This window comes from Erpetoichthys calabaricus, chromosome 15, assembly GCF_900747795.2.
Source record: "Erpetoichthys calabaricus chromosome 15, fErpCal1.3, whole genome shotgun sequence".
NCBI classification, from domain to species: domain Eukaryota; kingdom Metazoa; phylum Chordata; class Cladistia; order Polypteriformes; family Polypteridae; genus Erpetoichthys; species Erpetoichthys calabaricus.
This window is the reverse complement of record NC_041408.2, coordinates 7,679,357-7,699,340: the sequence shown is the minus strand read 5'-3', so window position 1 is coordinate 7,699,340 and position 19,984 is coordinate 7,679,357. Positions and strand designations below refer to the sequence as shown.

The following is a 19,984-nucleotide window of genomic DNA, read 5'->3' as shown; positions in this document are numbered from 1 at the left end:
AAATCTGCCCAAGTCTGTATGCTATCCAAGTACTTCTGTGATGATATAACAGATTCCAAATTATCTGAAAGGCTGATGATCAGACTATAACAAGTGGGAATTAAGGGTTGATAGGTACAAAATTGACTCAAACAGAGGAAGCAAAGGGTTACGGTGAAGGGGAACTCTTTCAGAATTGGTTGTGTTAACTGTGGTGTATAGCAGGGGTCAGTGCTGCAGCCACTGCAATTTTTAATTTTAATTTATAATCAATAAGCCCAAATAAGTCAGTGGATGATCCCATGGGAATGAAATAAACCTCCTTAATACCATTTCTGGTTTCTCGCGGACAACAATGCGATCCGAAAAAAAAATATATGGAGACATGTTTTTTGATCTCATGTTTCTCAGATTTTTTTTCTCCTGAGGGGAAAAAAAAAATCTTCCAGGATTGTCACACGTGTCTCATCTCAAGTTTCAGCAGAGATCTCAGCAACGTCACACAGTGGGCTCAGAATTTCCCCAATTTATTTTTTTTGCAATCAAGTATTTGCTTATCCTGCTCAATAATATCTGGTGAAATGTATGGAGAGCTCTTTCTGGTAATCAAACCCTTTTACTATGGTGTGTGATGGCAACCATGGGGGTGTCAGTGAGCCCAAACCCCAACACGAACAGACAAACACAGTCCCAGGTTGAAATAAAGGTTGGTTTATTAACCAAACTCCCCAAACAAGGAACAAAAAGCACAAAAGCACAGTTTTCTCTCTCCACAATTCCATTGTTCCCCATAATTTCTCTCACCTCCGCACTGCCCTCCTCCAGTCGAGTGTTGCCCTTCTTCCTAACAGCTCCGACTTGCCTGGCTAATGGATTGTGGTGCCTTTAATTAATAACCCGGGAGTACATCCAGTACCAAGGCCACTACCTGATTGAAGTACTTCCAGGGGCTTCATGTATAAATGGTGCGTATGCACAAAAATGTTGCGTTCGTCCGTTTCCATGCTCACATCGAGATGTTTAAAACCTAAACTTGGCGTAAAGCCACACACATTTTCACGGTAGTTAAATGTTTGGCGTACGCAAGTTCTCCGCTCGGTTTTGCAAACTGGCAGCACCCATAGTCAAAGCAATGCTTTTGTTCCAGTGTGGTTTCCCTTTCTTTTTTAGATCCACATCCCTGACGCGACTTTATAAATGTACTAAAATTAACCACATATTGTTTATTAGTTTAAGGTATCTGATTGTAATTAACCTGTAACAATATAATGGTCCACGGAATGGCCAAAGTGTTCCAAATACCATAGCTACTTTAGCGTTGTTACTCTTACTGCACCACTCAGAGTATTTATATCACTGTATCTGAGTGGGGAATCACAGCTGTACAGCAGCTGATTGGATTATCGGTATACAGCATCAAGCACACGCTGCCTCAGCCATGCGCACAGTCTATTTGAACTGCTCTAATATGACAAACGCTTCAGAGCCTTTCCTGTACGGACCTCGTGGCTCAGAAACAGTTTCATCTCAAAAACTCTAAATGCACTCAAGGATAGATGGATAGAATAATTAAACATGGACTACGAAGATATTTCAGTGTTCCTTAAAAGTTTTGAAGAATTGGAGTTCTAAGCTTACAGATGGCATAACGTCTATTACAGAGCTTATTGTGTGGCGATTGGTTACTTGGAGAAAGAAAAAGAAGGACAGGAATTGGGGGTTAGTACGTTTGAAAGAGACAGTACTGCTGCAGTAAATTATTTCATCGAAGGTCACGCACAGAGCAGCAAGCTTCTTGCGTGAGGCAAAAACAATCTCTGGACAGGGCACCAGCTTGTCACTATCACTGCGCCACCATGTCCCCATGTTTAATAACATGCTTTAACTCCTATCATCATGAAAATGATATCACGTATACATCTCAGTATTTAAATTATTCAGAGAGCTGTAATATTACGAATGTAATGGATTCTGTGTCCGGTTGGAGGAAGAGAAAGCCCGGAAGCATGTAGTCATTCACACACACAGAGCACATAGAAGATCAAATACAATACAAAGCATTTAACGGGGTACTTTAGTTACAATGGGATTTGAGAAACTAGTAAATTAAACAATTTAAAGATGAAGTTTATGATGTTCTACTTTAATGACAAAATAAACTACGTGATTAAAGTTGAAATTTCAAGATTAAAGTTGACATTCTGAGGTTTTTTCTCACTGTGTCCCTATTTTTTTTTTTCTTTTCTCTGTACCCTAATAAGCTTCCATATGACACTCAGACGGTGGTCTATGACTCGCCTTTTCACGGCGACTTTGATATGTGACAACGTCTTTTTTATTTCGGGCACTGTGTGACTTTGTGAACTTGAGCTTTCGAGTTTCTCCAACACTCTACGCCACTTGATCAACTTCCTTTTGTTGTTTATCCCACTGTTTAAACCAACAAATAGTACATTTTTTTTTGCCTCCACTCCCCGTGCTTTTGCCTTTGCCTTTTCACAGAACGCTGAGCTTAAGGGCTATTTATATTGGTTTGCATCTTCAAAGAGGCATAATTCTGGGAGAAGTTTGGGGAGTTGCTGCAGGCGAGTGCACGTGCGTTACTTTTCACGCTGACCGGGATTTATGGAGTAGAAGAATGTGGAAGTTGGCGAACGCAGAGATTTATGCATCTGGATTTTTTTGTGCGTACGCACATTTCCACTTTTGTCCGTACACACAGTTTTTGTGTGAATTCTATGCACTGAGTTATGCATGAGGCCCCAGGTCATTACAACAGGAAGCTTGTCTCCCTGCAGTGCCCTCTTGCGGCACCCAGTGATGCCAGCAGGGCTGCTGTGCCAGACTACATCTCCCTACATACCCTGCTGGCTTTCCACTAGACACTGATATCCAGGGCTGCTGCCATCTAGCTTGCTGGGGGAGTAAAAAGCCACCAGAGATATTTTCTCTTTTTAGTGGGCTGACCGTCGCTCCCTTCCTTCCGGGTCTGATGCCCGTTCAGCCCATGTGGCATCTACAGATGATAAAATTGTAGTCCTTGCTTCTGAATAATACTGTTATATTGCCTTGCTCCAATTAGATCAGACTCATTTAAGAAGAACAGGCAGGCTGCATGGCATAGCGCAGCGTTTCTCAACCTTTAAGCATTTGCGACCCGAGTTTTCATAATCGCGCCCCCCTAACATTTTTATGAAAGGAGCCCACTAATACCAATTTGTTCTTTTTAAATTAATGACATATCATAGATGCATATTTTATTATACCTACTTAACTTTTATCGACATTTATCTAATGCTATATTTATTTTTCTAGTACCAGAATGTAGTTTAAGTTAATTTGTTTTGGTTTCAATAGATGTATTTTTCATATTTTAGATTCTTGTTTTCTTTTTTTCACATCTTTGCGCCCCTCTTTTTGTTACTTCACGCCTCACAGTTTGAGAACCACAGGCATAGCGGATGAGACTTTGGACTTCAAACCTTGAGTTTTAATCCCACCGCTGACACCATTTAACTATGAGAAAATCACTTAATTTGCCTGTGCTCTAATTGGAAAAACAAAAGAAAGGCCACCAATTGTGTCTGAAATGATGTAAGTCACCTTGGATGAAGGCATCAGTCCAAAAATAAGTAAAAGATATGAAGTCTTGAATGAGATTAAAGCAAGACTAGACAGAGATCTCACAAAATAGAGCACGCTTTTCAAACCAAATTCTCAATTTTGACTCCATTTTACCTCAGTGGTATCTCATGCCTCCTTTTTTTGTCCAAAGCTATGTTTCCTATGGAATTTTTGGAGAAACATCTGTGACAACATCGATTTTTAAATGAAATACAAAGGAGAATCTCTTCTACTGTATGCCTCACGAGCCATCAAAGATCAACAGGAACATATTATTATGGGATACCAAACTAGTGGAAGGGCAGATAATGGAGAATCAGCCGGATCATTCCAGAGGGATCTTGGAGACCGTACCGTACAAGTTTGGTCATGTGTGCAGCAGATGAAATTGAATGTAAATAAATTTAAGGAATTACACATAGGAAGTAAAAAATAGGAAGTCTTGAGAGTGAATGCGGAAGAATCCCTGCTGAACAATGTGGAGAACCAGTCCGTACTTACCGCAAAGGAATGAAGGCTGTTATTGCAGTATAATTGAATGAATGTCTAACGCTTGAATACTTAGGCAAACAAGAACGTGGAAGGTTTGCTTCTTTACACTTTGGAATTAGAATGTTCCAGCAGGTTGGCATGGTGGCACAGTGGGTAGCGCTGCTGCCCCGCAGTAAGGAGACCTGGCTTTGCTTCCCGGGTCCTCCCTGTGTGGAGTCTGCATGTTCTCCCCGTGTCTGCGTGGGTTTCCTTCCACAGTCCAAAGACATGCAGGTTAGGTGCATTGGTGATCCTAAATTGTGCTTGGTGTGTGTGTGTGACCTGCGGTGGGATGGCGCCCTGCCTGGGGTTTGATCCTGTGTTGGCTAGGATTGGCTCCAGCAGACCCCCGTGTTAGGATATAGCGGGTTGGATAATGGATGGATTGTTACATCATAAGAGTTCACATTCAAGATACTGAATGGACAAATCTTTTGTCACGCAGAAAATTATAACGATTCACCATGGGGCTGAATACTTTCGCACGCCACTTTAGTATGGTGGATCCTATAAAAAAATTCTGCTGCAGGAGCTCAAGGACACACTTGGAAACTTGTTAAGTGCAGATTACACGTGAATGTTAGAAATTTACATGTACTCTTGAACCATATACACAGGGGATCAATGACCAAGCAGGACTTTAGAGGCCTTTGGATCTCGACTGAGGTGAAGCAGATGGACAAGCTCGCTCGGGTCTAAACGGCCTGTCCTCCTCCTCATTGTCACTCTTTTCTAAAGTTTTAATTAGGATTCAACTGACAGGAACCGCAGAAGGTGACAGGATATTATCCTTTGATGTGACTCTTTTGTTTTTTAGGACAGTCTGTGGTCTACCTAAATTTAGCTCAGACTTTGGTTCTTGAACGGCAGGAAAGTGACGCATCACAAAGTTTTACTTCCCTAAGCCATTATTTCGCATTGGTGATTGATCTGGTAGAACAAGAAGCTTGGTTTATGAGGCTGGATGCTGTTTGTAGTTTTGCTGATCTGAAACGCTGATACATGACACCTGTGATGCGTCCATCATCAGAGTTCTGCATCGTCTCTCTTCCTTAATATTTATTTCTTTTTAGGTCCTCTCTAACCGAAAGAAAGTTGGCGCCACCGTTACTTTATACTTTGTACAATTTTTCTTTCCTGCTTTTGTTTTTGTCACATGTTCAGGGAGACAGAGTACGCTCTACCATAAGCAGAGGGATGCTACTTAGACCGTGAAGTAAAATTCTAACTTTGTGACGCCTTCTTGGTGCCACAGAACTTAAATACAGGGGGAGTCAAAATCATGTCAACACTGATGGATTCTTTTCACCTCGACCACACCTTTCCACGTCGGGGTGGACCATTGCCATGGCCTCCACACTCTTGTGATTTCTGGTTATGGGGTATAGTGAAGGAGCACGTGTGTATAGCAGGGAAGTTCGTGATGACAATGAGCTGAAAGACAGAATACGGACTGTGGTGTCATCCATTCCCCGGGAAATGAGTGTCCGGCCTTTAAACGGTACTGCTGCACGTTGGTATTTTGTGTGTTGAACGTGATGGCGAACAGGTTGAGAGATTCCTGTAAATCATCATATGAAGTATGTTTTGTGAATAAATTGTGACACGCTGATCATGTCACTGCGAGCCAGGAGCAAAGGTTAAGTTTTGCAATAAAATGAGTGCGTTATTTCGAGGAGACAATCTTAATACATAATTCGCCAGCCTACTCACTCACTTACTCACGTCTGTCCGAAGCCGAATGCGCAGTCGCCTTCTGCGCAGCTGACCGAAAAACCTTACGAGACCGACATCGTGGCAGGCGGCGGATTTACGGCTGTGAAAATTCAAAGAGAAAGGCGACTTCGACCGACATCCAACCCCAACATCGCGGCAGGCGGCGGATTTACGGCCGCAAATATACAGAGAGAAAGGCGACTTCGATTAAAGCTCTAGAGGCCTGAAAGGCGATTTCGACTACAGCTCGAGGCCTAATTACACATTCTGATTCAATTACGCATTCATTCAATACACCTATATCAGGTTTGTGGTGCTTATACTTATTACTATTCCACTCGTGCCCGTTTCATCTTACGTTGTCGAAACGGGCTATTTGTCTAGTTTAAAAATAATAACGATATTGCACGTCCTCTCTCGGCTTCAGTACTTTGCTCCTGGCATCAGGCTCGCTTAGATTGCGACGTCTATACAGCTGAAGCCTTGCTAACCGTCTTCTTAAATGACGGACACTGACGTTATTATTTTCTAAACTAAGGCATAAACGTATTTCAGCCTGCGTCAGCCCTCGATTCAACAAAAATGTGACGCGCTGATCCTCTCTCGGCTTCCGTACAGTTCTGTTCTTCTGCCATTTCAAAACAAAGTTTGTTTTCTCGACATAACGGAATAACTTTATCGAGATCTCGATAAAACAAAAGATCTTGTTTTCTCGAAATTATGAAAAAACTTGTATCTAACGTTCTGCGGTGGGCTGGCGCCCTGCCTGGGGTTTGTTCCTGCCTTGTGCCCTGTGTTGGCTCCAGAAGACCCCCGTGACCCTGTGTTAGGATACAGCGGGTTGGACAATGACTGACTGACTGTATCTAACGTTTCATGTTTAGCTTATTGAGGCCACATCCTGTTTGAAATGGCAGAAGAGCAGAACTGTATCGATTAGCGCGTCACATTTTTGCTCAGTCAAGGGCTGAAATGTGTTTGTCTTAGTTTAGAAAATTAAAATGTTAGTGTCCATCATTTAAGAAGATGGTTAGCAAGGCTTCTGCTGTATAGGCGTCGCAATCTAAGCGAGCCTGATGCCAGGAGCAAAGGTTAAGTTTCGCTTTCTCGAGATTGCGATAAAATTATTCCATTATCTCAAGAAAACAAATTCTCGTTTTCTCGACATCTCGATAAAATTAGTCTGTTATCTCGAGGAAACAATTTAAAAAAATAACGATATTGCATGTGGGTGGCACGGTGGCGCAGTGGTACCGCTGCTGCCTTGCAGTTAGGAGACCCGGGTTCGCTTCCTGGGTCCTCCCTGCGTGGAGTTTGCATGTTCTCCCCGTGTCTGCGTGGGTTTCCTCTGGGCACTCCGGTTTCCTCCCACAGTCCAAAGACATGCAGGTTACGTGGATTGGCGATTCTAAATTGGCCCTGGTGTGTTTGTGTGTGTCCTGCGGTGGGTTGGCACCCTGCCCGGGATTGGTTCCTGCCTTGTGCCCTTTGTTGGCTGGGATTGGCTCCAGCAGACCCCCGTGACCCTGTGTTCGGATTCAGCGGGTTGGAAAATGGATGGATGGATATTGCATGTCCTCTCGCGGCCTCCGTACGTAGGTCCGCGTGTTTTGAAGTAAGTCTGACCTGACTATGGGTTTAGGGGTTTGCTCAATTAGCTCCCCTTTTTTGGCCACATTATTTTTATAATACTTTTTAACTTAAGCTTTTTTTTTTATTTTTAATAAATATTGATATTTTTTAGGGCGGCACGGTGGCGCAGTGGGTAGCGCTGCTGCCTCGCAGTTGGGAGACCTGGGGACCCGGGTTCGCTTCCCGGGTCCTCCCTGCGTGGAGTTTGCATGTTCTCCCCGTGTCTGCGTGGGTTTCCTCCGGGCGCTCCGGTTTCCTCCCACAATCCAAAGACATGCAGGCTAGGTGGATTGGCGATTCTAAATTGGCCCTAGTGTGTGCTTGGTGTGTGGGTGTGTTTGTGTGTGTCCTGCGGTGGGTTGGCACCCTGCCCAGGATTGGTTCCCTGCCTTGTGCCCTGTGTTGGCTGGGATTGGCTCCAGCAGACCCCCGTGACCCTGTGTTCGGATTCAGCGGGTTGGAGAATGGATGGATGGATGATATTTTTTACTTCCATAAACTCTTGAGCCTCCTTGTCAAATTTGCATGTGATAACTTTAGTCAGAAAGGTCAATAGTTCTGAGAGTGGGAGTTTCACTGAGGTGTGGGGAAAAACCGATGGGCCCGGGCATCAGCAGGCATGATTTTATTTTCTTCTAAATGCAACTCTGAATGCATTTGTGGTCAAGATGTGCCAGATGTCTTTTGGAACGAGGACATTTTTTTTTCATCTGCTTTGATTTAGACTGTGTGGTGATGGTCATGTTTCTCAGTAGGTATCTGTCATATCTTTCAAAATTCTACTTCACTAGACCTTCTCGAAGTGAAATGTACCCTTTTTATATATAACTAAGGAGGCAAACCCTCCTGGCGCTTTCAGCACCTCGACCTTCAGCTAACCAAATCACCTAAATACAAACATTGGCATTATGAATAGATAATATTTTTTTTAATAGTTTGTTCCTGTGAAAGAAAGTTTACTCGATCGAATATAAAAAAAACCGACTTTCTTGATATTAAAAACCACAACTTTCATGATCTTTTAGTTTATAATTTAAAAATGGAATAAGAATCTGAAAATCTAACAACGTCACATTAAAGTTTGGTAAATTCTGAAAAGAATGATACCAAACATATATATATATATGAGCCCGATTTAAAGTGTGACAAAGAACGTCACATACTGTAAAATCATTGCACTTTTAGGCTTAGGATTTTATATACAGTGAGTAGATTTAAATTTATTCATTTGGCTGAAGATTTTTTTTCCAAAGTGACTTACAACACTTGGTTACATTTTTTCTTCAATTTCCAATTGGAGCACATGCAGGGTGAAATGACCTGCTGAGGGTTCCAAAGTGTCAGTGGTGGGGATTTGAACCCACAACTTCAGGGTGTGAAGTCCAGGCCTTAACCACTGAGCCGTACACTGCCATCCATGCCAAAACTATGGTTGTGAAGTTTGCGGATGATACGACCGTGGTGGGTCTCATATCAGACAATGATGAGACTCACTACAGAGAGGAGATACAACACCTAGCACTATGGTGCTCAGCCAACAACCTCATCTTGAACACCAGCAAGACCAAAGAGCTCATTGTGGACTATAGGAGGTCCAGAAGAACAGAACATGCTCTTATATTCATACGTGAGGAGGCTGTAATGTGTGTGTGTGGACAATATCAAGTTCTTGGGTATCCACATCACATCGAATCTGACCTGGTCTTTGAATACATCTCACCTGGTAAAGAAAGACCAACAAAGACTCTTCTTCCTCAGGAAGATGAGACGTGCTGGATTCTCCTCTCGGCTGCTCACAAACTTCTACAGATCCGCTATAGAAAGCATTCTCTGTCACAGTATGACAGTGTGGTACGGCGGCTGCACAGCACAGGACAGGAAGGACTTGGCACGGGTGGTGAGAACAGTACAGGGGATTGTGGGAAGTCCTCTCCTTGACCTGGACTCTGTATATTCTGGAAGGGTGTAGAAGAGGGCCAAATGTATAACTGCGGATCTCACCCATCCAGGAAATGGACTTTTTGTACCACTGCCTTCGGGAAAGCGGTACAGAAACATAAAAACACGTACCAGCATACTGAAAGACCACTTTTTCCCCAGAGCTGTGAAGTCCATGTGCCCCTGCTGATACACACACACACACATACATCTACCCCTAACCTGCCCCCCTGTAGACATGCACATGCACTGTCCCTCGTAATCAAACACACACACTCGTATTCCTCCCCTGCAGACCTACACACACAGATCACTGGTCTCTGCAGGCGTACTACCTCAGAAAAAGTCTAGATAGATAGCGTAGTTGGTAGGATTAGATAGATAGATAGATAGATAGATAGATAGATAGATAGATAGATAGATAGATAGATAGATAGATAGATAGATAGATAGATAGATAGATAGATAGATAGATAGATAGATAGACAGCGTAGTTGGCAGAATTAGATAGATAGATAGATAGCGTAGTTGGTAGGATTAGATAGATAGATAGCGTAGTTGGCAGGATTAGATAGATAGATAGATAGACAGATAGATAGCGTAGTTGGTAGGATTAGATAGATAGATAAATAGCATAGTTGGCAGGATTAGATAGATAGATAGCGTAGTTGGCAGGATTAGATAGATTGATAGCGTAGTTGGCAGGATTAGATAGATAGCGTAGTTGGCAGGATTAGATAGATAGATAGATAGATAGATAGATAGATAGATAGATAGATAGATAGATAGATAGATAGATAGATAGATAGATAGCGTAGTTGGCAGGATTAGATAGATAGATAGATAGCGTAGTTGGCAGGATTAGATAGATAGATAGCGTAGTTGGCAGGATTAGATAGATAGATAGCATAGTTGGCAGGATTAGATAGATAGATAGCGTAGTTGGCAGGATTAGATAGATAGATAGCATAGTTGGCAGGATTAGATAGATAGATAGCGTAGTTGGCAGGATTAGATAGATAGATAGATAGATAGATAGATAGATAGATAGATAGATAGATAGATAGATAGATAGATAGATAGATAGAATAACTCATTACAAATTTTGCACATGACCCTTAATAACACCCTAAAGAATTGAATGCAGTCATTTTGAATGAGCAGGCTCCATTCTCCCTCTTGACTTGATGATGTTTTATTGCTGCTGTCTTTTATACTTATTACGTTTGTTTTATTATTTATAGTGTATTTAAGTATTCTGCCTTGAAGTCGAGTCCTACCAACAAAAAAAATTTGTTATCTGTATACATAATGACAATAAAGAATTCTATCTTCTGTACTGCCTGCCGATATACATGTACACTATATACATCTATCTTATGACATGTGGGTCACCGACTTGCACAAGAGAGAATAAGGTGAGCCCAAGTGTCTGAGAAAATCAGTTTTATCGTCATGCGAGTGAAACACGGCAAACGAGCAGTGACGTTGTGGGTCGTCCAGCATTAGCCCCCATCTTTAGTTAAAGGACAGACAGCCTCCTTTAAGGAGACAGGAAAAAGAGCGCAAGGCCAGGCCACCGGCTGCTTTTAAATGTTCCACGCATCAGACGACAGGTGCGTTTTACGCGGTGAGGCTGTGAAGTTGCAGTTGCGCTGGCAGCGGACAATCAATCTCTGCCTGCGTCAGCAGTTTCTGGGCGCCTGCGCAAAGAGCAACAGCTTTAAAAACGACTCTTCTGTTCTAGTTTTGTCTTATATTATTCAGGGTATCTTCAATTTGTTTTCTTGGCAAAGATCCCAAATTCTTTCCAAACCGTTAATTTAATTTATATCTGAGCTGAGCCTTTCTTTGTTCCTTCATTGATGGTCCAAGACCTACCGCAACCGAAAGTGTAATTAAATCAGTGTTGTTTCTCTGAAGGGAAGTACCTTTTGATCCTATGTGATAAACGAGGCGAGCAGGTTCAAGAGGCGGAAGTGATTTGTATTTTTCAGGTCAAAAGCAGGAGATCAGCACAGTGCTGTACAAATGCTGATGGTTTTGGTATCATGTCATATAATACGGAAAGATGGGTGGGCTCTTTTTGCAGTCAGGTCTTCATTTGCTACTCGTTTCTTTAAAATGATTGCTAAAATGTTCTGTGGTCGATATCTCAAAATGCAACAAAGCCCCATCTACATACAGTAATAATCCCGAACTGGATGATTTCCTGTCATTCCCCATTGAGCTAATTCTGGGACTTCACTGGTGATGTGTGAGTTATTAAAGGGGTGGATAATTAATGCAGTCAATTATTATTTGTTGTACATTTGTAAATAGTTTAAACCACTTTGCAGAGGTCCACTTTTACTTAGACATTGTTGGGAATGTGTGCAGTGTCAGAAGCAGAGCTGATGTGAAGCAATCGGTCTTAACTTTGGCAATTCCAGTAATTAATAAAAAAAAATAATAATTCTGTGGTAGTTCATACCTTAGACAAGCCCAGAGAGTCATTCACTGATGAACATACATGACACACTGCTTTTACAAACCTCAAATCAAATGGCATATAACAGAGACATATGCATTGCATTTGTCATTCCAACAAATTACACATGCATCACATACATTAACATGGCTTTTATAAATCCCATACAAAATGTCATATAACAGAAATATATGCATTGCATTAGTCATGCCAACACTTGGGGCATCACAAACATTAACAGTGCTTTTACAAATCCCACACCAAATGGCATATAACTGAAGCATTTAAATTGCATTTCTCATTCCATCAGATGGCACATCACAAACATTAACACTGCTTTTATGAATCCCACACCAAATGGCATACAACAGATACATATGCATTGCATTAGTTATTCCAACGCATGGCACATCACAAACATTAACACTGCTTTTACAAATCCCACTCCAAATGGCATATAACAGAACCATAACAATTACATTTGTCATTCCAACAGATGGCGCATCACAAACATTAACACTGCTTTTATGAATCCCACACCAAATGGCATACAACAGATACATATGCATTGCATTAGTCATTCCAACACATGGTGCATCAGAAACATTAGCACTGCTTTTACAAATCCCATTCCAAATGGCATATAACAGACACATATGCATTGCATTAGTCAAGCCAACAGATGGGACATTACAAACATTAACAATAAAACACATGGCATTTACCATTCTAACAGATGGTGCGTCACAAACATTAAAATTGCTTTTACAAATGCCATACCAAATGGCATTTAACAGAGACATCTGTGTTAAATTTGTCATTCTAACAGATGGTGCATCACAACTGTTTTAAATAATGCATTTTATTACCACAAATTTTTGTGATGCACCATCTGCTAGAATGATGAATACAATGCCTTTTATTACTATATATACTACAAAATACATTCCAATGGATTGTCCACTGCATTCATGATTATTTAGATTCAGCACATCTTTGATGGGTAGCACAGCTAATAGTCCATATTTAGTTCTTTCAGAGTGGTAATCGGGTGGGATCCAAGGTGTGTTCATGTGCATACATTTACAAGATAATTGTGATTTATGAAAGTAAACTCTGTACACATGTGGAAACTTCAGGTTTTTGGCATACACATTTTTCTTTATTTTTTATTGTACACATTTTTTCACGCTTGAATCCACGCAAAGTTTTATAAATGAGACCCAAGGTCCTGACTGGGTACTTCTTCCTTTTATATTTCCTCAAATGAAAGCTCTTCCAATATAATTACTTTGCTTAATTTTAAGCAAACACTACATGATAAATGTTACAGAATTAAAGACAGTTGTGCAGCCTCTGGTGTAAGAAATGAAAAATGAAGCATTCTGTTCATAGAAGGGATAACATCCGAGCCAGGAGACTCCTAATTCTGTTTTCTGAATACATAAATCTCGTGTTACATTAATTGACCTTCCTAAGTTGTAAACCACATTTCCTCTGTCTGTTTCACTTCCAGAGAGAGCCCGACATGCCCCTTTTCTGCTGACCAGAGTCCATTCGTTTTGGGCCTGACAAACGAGGACGCCGAACTGATTGCCGATGCTTGTGTGCAGCTCACCGAGGGCTTGAAAATGAAAGAGAAGCACTTGTTCCTGTTCAGCGATGTACTTGTTATCGCCAAGCTGAAGTAAGTAAATACATCTAGAGAAGTTGTGGCTAACAGTACTTGAGCCTTTGGGCAACTGCTTCACAGTTTGTGACCACAACTGAAGATGGGGAGGTAGATTGACCAGTAAATCGAATGTTTTGCTACCCCATCGACACCACAGTCTTGTACAACACACGCAATGCTGCCACCACTGAGTCGATCCACTGGTTAGTCTCTCAAGGCAGCCTCATCCCTCATTTATGAACAGAACCCTAAGGTAATGAGGAGCACATGTTCACCTGGGGCGGCGCAGTGGGTAGCGCTGCTGCCTTGCAGTTAGAAGACCCAGGTTCGCTTCCCGGGTCCTCCCTGCGTGGAATTTGCATGTTCTCCCTGTGCCTGCGTGGGTTTTCTCCGGATACTCCAGTTTCCTCCCACAGTCCAAAGACATGCAGGTTAGGTGTACTGACAATTCTAAATTGTCCCTGGTGTGTGTGTGTGTGTGTGTGTGTGCCCTGCGGTGGGCTAGCGCCCTGCCCGGGGTTTGTTTCCTGCCCTGTTTTGGCTGAGATTGGCTCCAGCAGACCCCCATGACTCTGTAGTTAGGATATAGTGGGTTGGATAATGGATGGATGGATGTTCATTTGCTCAGCAACACACTATTACCTGGGTGAGGACGCTGATCTCAAACTGAAAACATTCCAGTGGTTCCATTTCATGATGAGGACCAAAGAATAAATGTCTTTCGTGGACAGTAGAGAGGTAGCTTTGACACTGCGATAGATAGATAGATAGATTGATTGATTTTAATTTAGTGTAGTAGGCAGGATGAGATAGATAGATTTTAATTTAGTGTAGTAGGCAGGATGAGATAGATAGATAGATAGATAGATAGATAGATAGATAGATAGATAGATAGATAGATAGATAGATAGATAGATAGATATGAAAGGCACTATATAAGACACTATATAATAGATATGAAAGGCACTATATAAGACACTATAAATTAGACAGATAGATATGAAAGGCACTATATAAGACACTATATAATAGACAGATAGATAGATATGAAAGGCACTATATAAGACACTATATAATAGATAGATAGGAAAGGCACTATATAAGACACTATATAATAGACAGATAGATAGATAGATAGATAGATAGATAGATAGATAGATAGATAGATAGATAGGAAAGGCTCTGTATAAGACACTATATAATAGACAAATAGCTAGATATGAAAGGCACTATATAATACATAAATAGATAGATAGATATGAAAGGCACTATATAATACATAGATAGATAGATATGAAAGGCACTATATAATACATAGATAGATTTTAATTTAGTGTGGTAGGCAGGATGAGATAGATAGATAGATAGATAGATAGATAGATAGATAGATAGATAGATAGATAGATAGATAGATAGATAGATAGATAGATAGATAGATAGATAGATAGATAGATAGATAGATAGATAGTATAAAGCTGTTGGTATAAAGGACCCCAAGTCACACTTCTAGACTCACTTCCACTGAATAATTCCCTGGTGGATAGTCCTCAGTGTCAGAGAGGGGATGCACAGCATTGTTCATAATGGCACTCAGTTTTGTTCAATATGCCTCTTTTGAAGTGATGTCACCAGCCCAGTCCTGCCCACCACAATGGTCTTCGCAGAGTTGCTGAAGATATGAAGGATGTCACCAACATATTAAAGGAATGCAATCTCCTAAGAGAAAAGGGAGTCTGCTCGGCCCTTTCTTCTGTACTTCCTCTGTGTTATGAGGCCAGTACAACCAGTCACTAATGTGGACCCCCAAGTACCTGTAGGAGTGCACCACCTATACATTTACTCTTTGAATAGTGACCGGGTATAGAGACTCTTTAATGTGTGGAAAGTCAATAAGCAGTTCCAAGTTTTTGCAGACATTTCTCAACGTTCTCCCCCTGACTCCTCTCCTCTGTCTCACCCCCCTTACTCATACAGCCTATAAGTGCAGAATCATCTGAGAATTTCTGCCAGTGACCTGACCTGCTGTTGTATTTCTAGTCTGAGGTGTGCAGATTGAAGTGAAAAGGTGACAGGCCTGTTCCTTCTTTTGCTCCAGTGTTGTTCACTCGGTCCTTGAGTCTCACAAACTGCAGTCCATCAGCCAGGACACCACAGGCTCATCCGCCTGCATATCTCTGAGTTGGTCCCTTAACTGGACCGGCACTGGAGAAATCCAAAAGCATGATCCGCATAATGCTGTCCAGGTGAGAAGAAGTCTTGCGGAGCAGGGGGATAATGTCACATGAGGGTGGGTGATGCTGCTATCAGCCCTGAGCAATGGCAGAAGCCATATCGTGGATGGAGTTTTGACAAGAACTCTTTAATGATGGACTTTTAGTAAGATCAGGTGGGAGGTGTTCTGTTGATGTCCTAAACTTCAGAGAGCACCTGAAGTAAATGAGAATTTCAAGATTAACTAAAGAGAAAAGCCAAGCAAAATGACACCTTTTATTGGCTAACTAAAAAGATTACAATATGCAAGCTTTCGAGGCAACTCAGGCCCCTTCTTCAGGCAAGAAATAATCAAAATGTAATGTAAAAGGTGTCATTTTGCTTGGCTTTTCTCTACATTCATAATGGCTAACACGGTACAACACCCTAGTACTAGAGATTAACTAAAAGTAGCTTGCTTGATTCTGTCTTTACTTTTTCTTCCCGGCTATGAGTCAAATGCTTCTGTCAAGCCTTTTCAGTTAAAGTGTGTAGTCGGCCAGTGGTCTGTGACTTACTCTAATGGTGGGCAGGAAGAATAAAGTGGGAAGACAGAATGACAAAATATGACACTTTTAAAAAAAGTCCCTACAGACCAAAGCTCAAGAGAAGTGAAAACACCCACCTGTATCTGTGGTCCACTGGCCAAGTCGCGAATTGAAATGGTCTCTAAAAAGGAAAGTCAGCCGCGGTATAAATTCTAAATTCAAACCGATACTCAAATGCAGAGATATGGGGAGAAGAATTTATGCCAGCAGCAAGACAGATGGCATCCATGACAGGACAGGCCCGAAGTCAGTCTGATCTGAGCTATTCAGCAGTGCTGATCAACGAAATTCACCAAGGTGAACTTGCCGGGTTCTCCACTGAGCTTATTTGGCAAATCTTCCCCTGAAAATCTTCTGTGACACCAAGTTTTTTTTTTTTTTTTACTCAGTGCTCCATGATGCTTTGCAAGGCCATCTTGACATCACAGAGCTGTAGCAGCCACATTAGATGGGGATGTCACTACCTCATCTGTGCTAGCTGGGTCAGATTACTCGGAAAAATGCAAGGCTGCTTTTGATTTGTTATTTAGTCTTCAAAACAAACTTCAATTAAAGATTAGTTGAATTTTTTGGGGGCGGCACAGCGGGTAGCACTGCTGCCTCACAGTTAGGAGACCCGAGTTTGCTTCCTGGGTCCTTCCTGCATGGAGTTTGCATGTTCTCCCCGTGTCTGCGTGGGTTTTCTCCGGGCGCATCTGGTTTCCTCCCACAGTCCAAAGACATTGTAAATTGTCCCTAGTGTGTGCTTGGTGTGTGTGTGTGTGTGTGCCCTGCAGTGGGCTGGCACCCTGCCCGGGGTTTGTTTCCTGCCTTGCGCCCTGTGGTGGCTGGGATTGGCTCCAGCGGACCCCCGTGACCCTGTAGTTAGGTTATAGCAGGTTGGATAATGGATGGATGGATTAATTTTTTTGTTGTAAAGAAAGAGTAACACAAGCATTCTGAATATGTATAACTTTGCTCCAAATGAATTTAGATCAGAAAATGGCATTTCGAGTTGACCAGATTATATATTTCATTTTTTACATCATGACTCAGACAATTCATGTTGGTTTTGTCCAAATTGTCCAAATCTGTCGAGCGTTCACGTGGTATTTTTGACTCAACAACTCAGATTTTCCATCTGTTCCAGAACCTATTTGTTCCAAAGGGGAAATTTTGCACCAGGGTACAGCCAATTTTTACAGCATCAGGGATTCAGAGACTGGCCAGGGTTGAGGGAAAGCCGATGAATCCAAGACTGATGCCATATCTCGAGGTAACCTGGCACCACTCATCACCTGTGCAAAACCATTCCAACGGTGAAACATGGTGATGGCTCCATCATGTCAAGATCGAGGAAAAGCTAAATGGAGCAAAGGACAGAGGTATCCTTAACGAAAACCTGCTCTGGAGCACCTGGGACCTCAGACAGGGCTGCAGGGTCCCATTCTAACATGACAACTTGGTGAATACCCCTGAGTTGCCCAGCCAGAGCCGGGCTTGAATCCAACTGTGAGACCTGAAATTACCCATCCACCAATGGCCGCCATTCAACCTGACAGAGCTGGCGAGGATGTGCAGAGAAAAATGGCAGAAAATCGTCAAATCCAGGTGTGGGAATGCTTGTCACATCAGAGCCAAGAAGACTCCAGGCTGGAATTGCTGCCGAATGGGCTTTAGCTAAGGAGTGAGTAAAGGATCTGATGGGACATTTCAGATTTTTTTATTTAATTACCTCTTGGGCATGGCCATCAGCAGTGTGTCTGTCTGCGGAAAGAGTGTTGACCTCGTCGAGAAGTTTACTTACCTTGGCAGTGACATTCATGTCTCTGGTGACTCCTCCTGTGAAGTCAGTAGATGGATTGGGAGAACATGGAGAGTAATAAGGTCACTGGAAAGAGGTGTGTGGTGCTCCTGATGTCTCTGCTAAAGGACGAAGGTCCAAGTCTTTAGAGTTCTGGTGCTTCCAGTTTGTGAGACATGGATGCTATCCAGTGACCTGAGATGAAGACTGGACCCTTTCATGTGTGTCTCTTCAGAGAATCCTTGGGTGCCGCTGGTTTGACTTTGTGTCGCTCACGGAATCCCGAATAAGACACATGTCCTGCATTGTGAGGGAGCGTCAGTCCCGGCACTACGGCCATGTGGCGCAATTACCCGAGGGTGATCCTGGTCACTGGACCGTCATTGTTGAGGATTTGGCCAAGAGAACGTCCACGTAACACCTGGCTGTGGCAGATAGATTGTCTTTTCTTGAGGGTGGGACTGGACTGTGTGTCTGCCCTGGGGGGGTTCACCAACCAGGATCCCGAGCTGTTTCATCGTGTGGAGGGTGTGGTGCAAGAACATGCTGTACCAGTGCATGCTCCCCAACCTGTCCTGAGCTGATTTAAAATTCTGTTTTTGCTTTGTCATTCTGGCATATTTAGTGCTGCTTGATGAAGCAAAAAAATTAAATTTTAGCAATTTTAGCCTAAGGCTGCGACATACAGTTGCAAAAATGTCTAAAAAGTGAAGGGGTCTCAATTCTTTCTGCAGGCCCTGTTAACAGCACGTCAAATGACACATCTAATGGCTGCCGTCCATACTTCACAGATGCAGACAGCCGTCCATTCGCAGCTTCATGGCACATTACATTACACGGTCTGCAGAGCATCAAACGCCCCTCAGGTCTCAAGTAGACAAACAGAGCAGTGGGAGAGAATCATCTTGCCAAATAACAAGGCTACTGAGAAGAAAAAACAAAACATAACACGACACGCTCAAACCGTTTTCATCCAAGTCAATCCCTTAGTCCATATTGATGCTTTACAGGAATCGATCCTGCATGGGGTGCCAGACCATCCCATGGCACACTGACTCTCAAGCTGTTCCATTTTGATTCACCAATTAAAATAACACACATGGGACGCCAGAGGAGAACCCGGTGGTCCACACACATCGAGGGAGAACATGAAAACTACACACTGACTTTAGCCAGGCGAGGACTGTGAATTCATGAGGATGACCTCTGTGTTGTCCCAATGAGAAGTCACTGGATGGAATAAGGTTTAGTTTAGAAATTACTTAAATCTTAACACAAGCTTATCCTTGAAGGTGACAGGGTAATAAAGATAGTGCAGCTGGTAATGGGGACAGGCTGTAAAAAAGATGGCCACAGTGCAGAAAGCCAAACGTAAATCTCACTGACCTGACTGGACCTTACTGCTGGTGTTAAGAGGAACATGAATGAAAACACGAGGGGAAATCCTACAGCTGTAATCCAGGAGCCCAAACAGCAGCTGACTCAAAGTGATGTTTCATGTTTGGCAGCACTGGGGATTTCTAGGGTCACGTGTGGCACTCAAAACAACAGTTAGGGTGGAATACGGATCACTACTGTTTTAACTCAGGTCAGCGCAAAAGCAGTTAAGAAGTAAACTGTGGTATCTGATGGATTTGTGCAACAACAGGAAGCAGAAAAAAAAAAATAAAATAAAAAAACAACACCAAAGATTTTGTAATGGAGTGTGGTGCCAAACAAAGGGGTGTGCCTCCCGTCTTCATACCTCCTCTGCTCAACCTGGGCTGCCTGCCACCGTTGTGCCGACTTGGACTTGCGTTCTTGAAATTGTTAGAGTTGTACGTTGGTACTGCTGTTAGCTC

General features: G+C 42.4%; 1 protein-coding gene across 1 annotated transcript in view; it reads left to right on the top strand.

Moving 5' to 3' along the window:
- The window catches only part of tagapb (T cell activation RhoGTPase activating protein b), a 101,858-nt gene that overhangs the window by 24,339 nt on the left and 57,535 nt on the right, over positions 1-19,984 (top strand). The window contains exon 3 of the mRNA XM_028820328.2: positions 13,407-13,577. Coding sequence (XP_028676161.2) covers positions 13,407-13,577 — 171 coding nt within the window. The remainder of the gene's footprint in view (positions 1-13,406; positions 13,578-19,984) is intronic.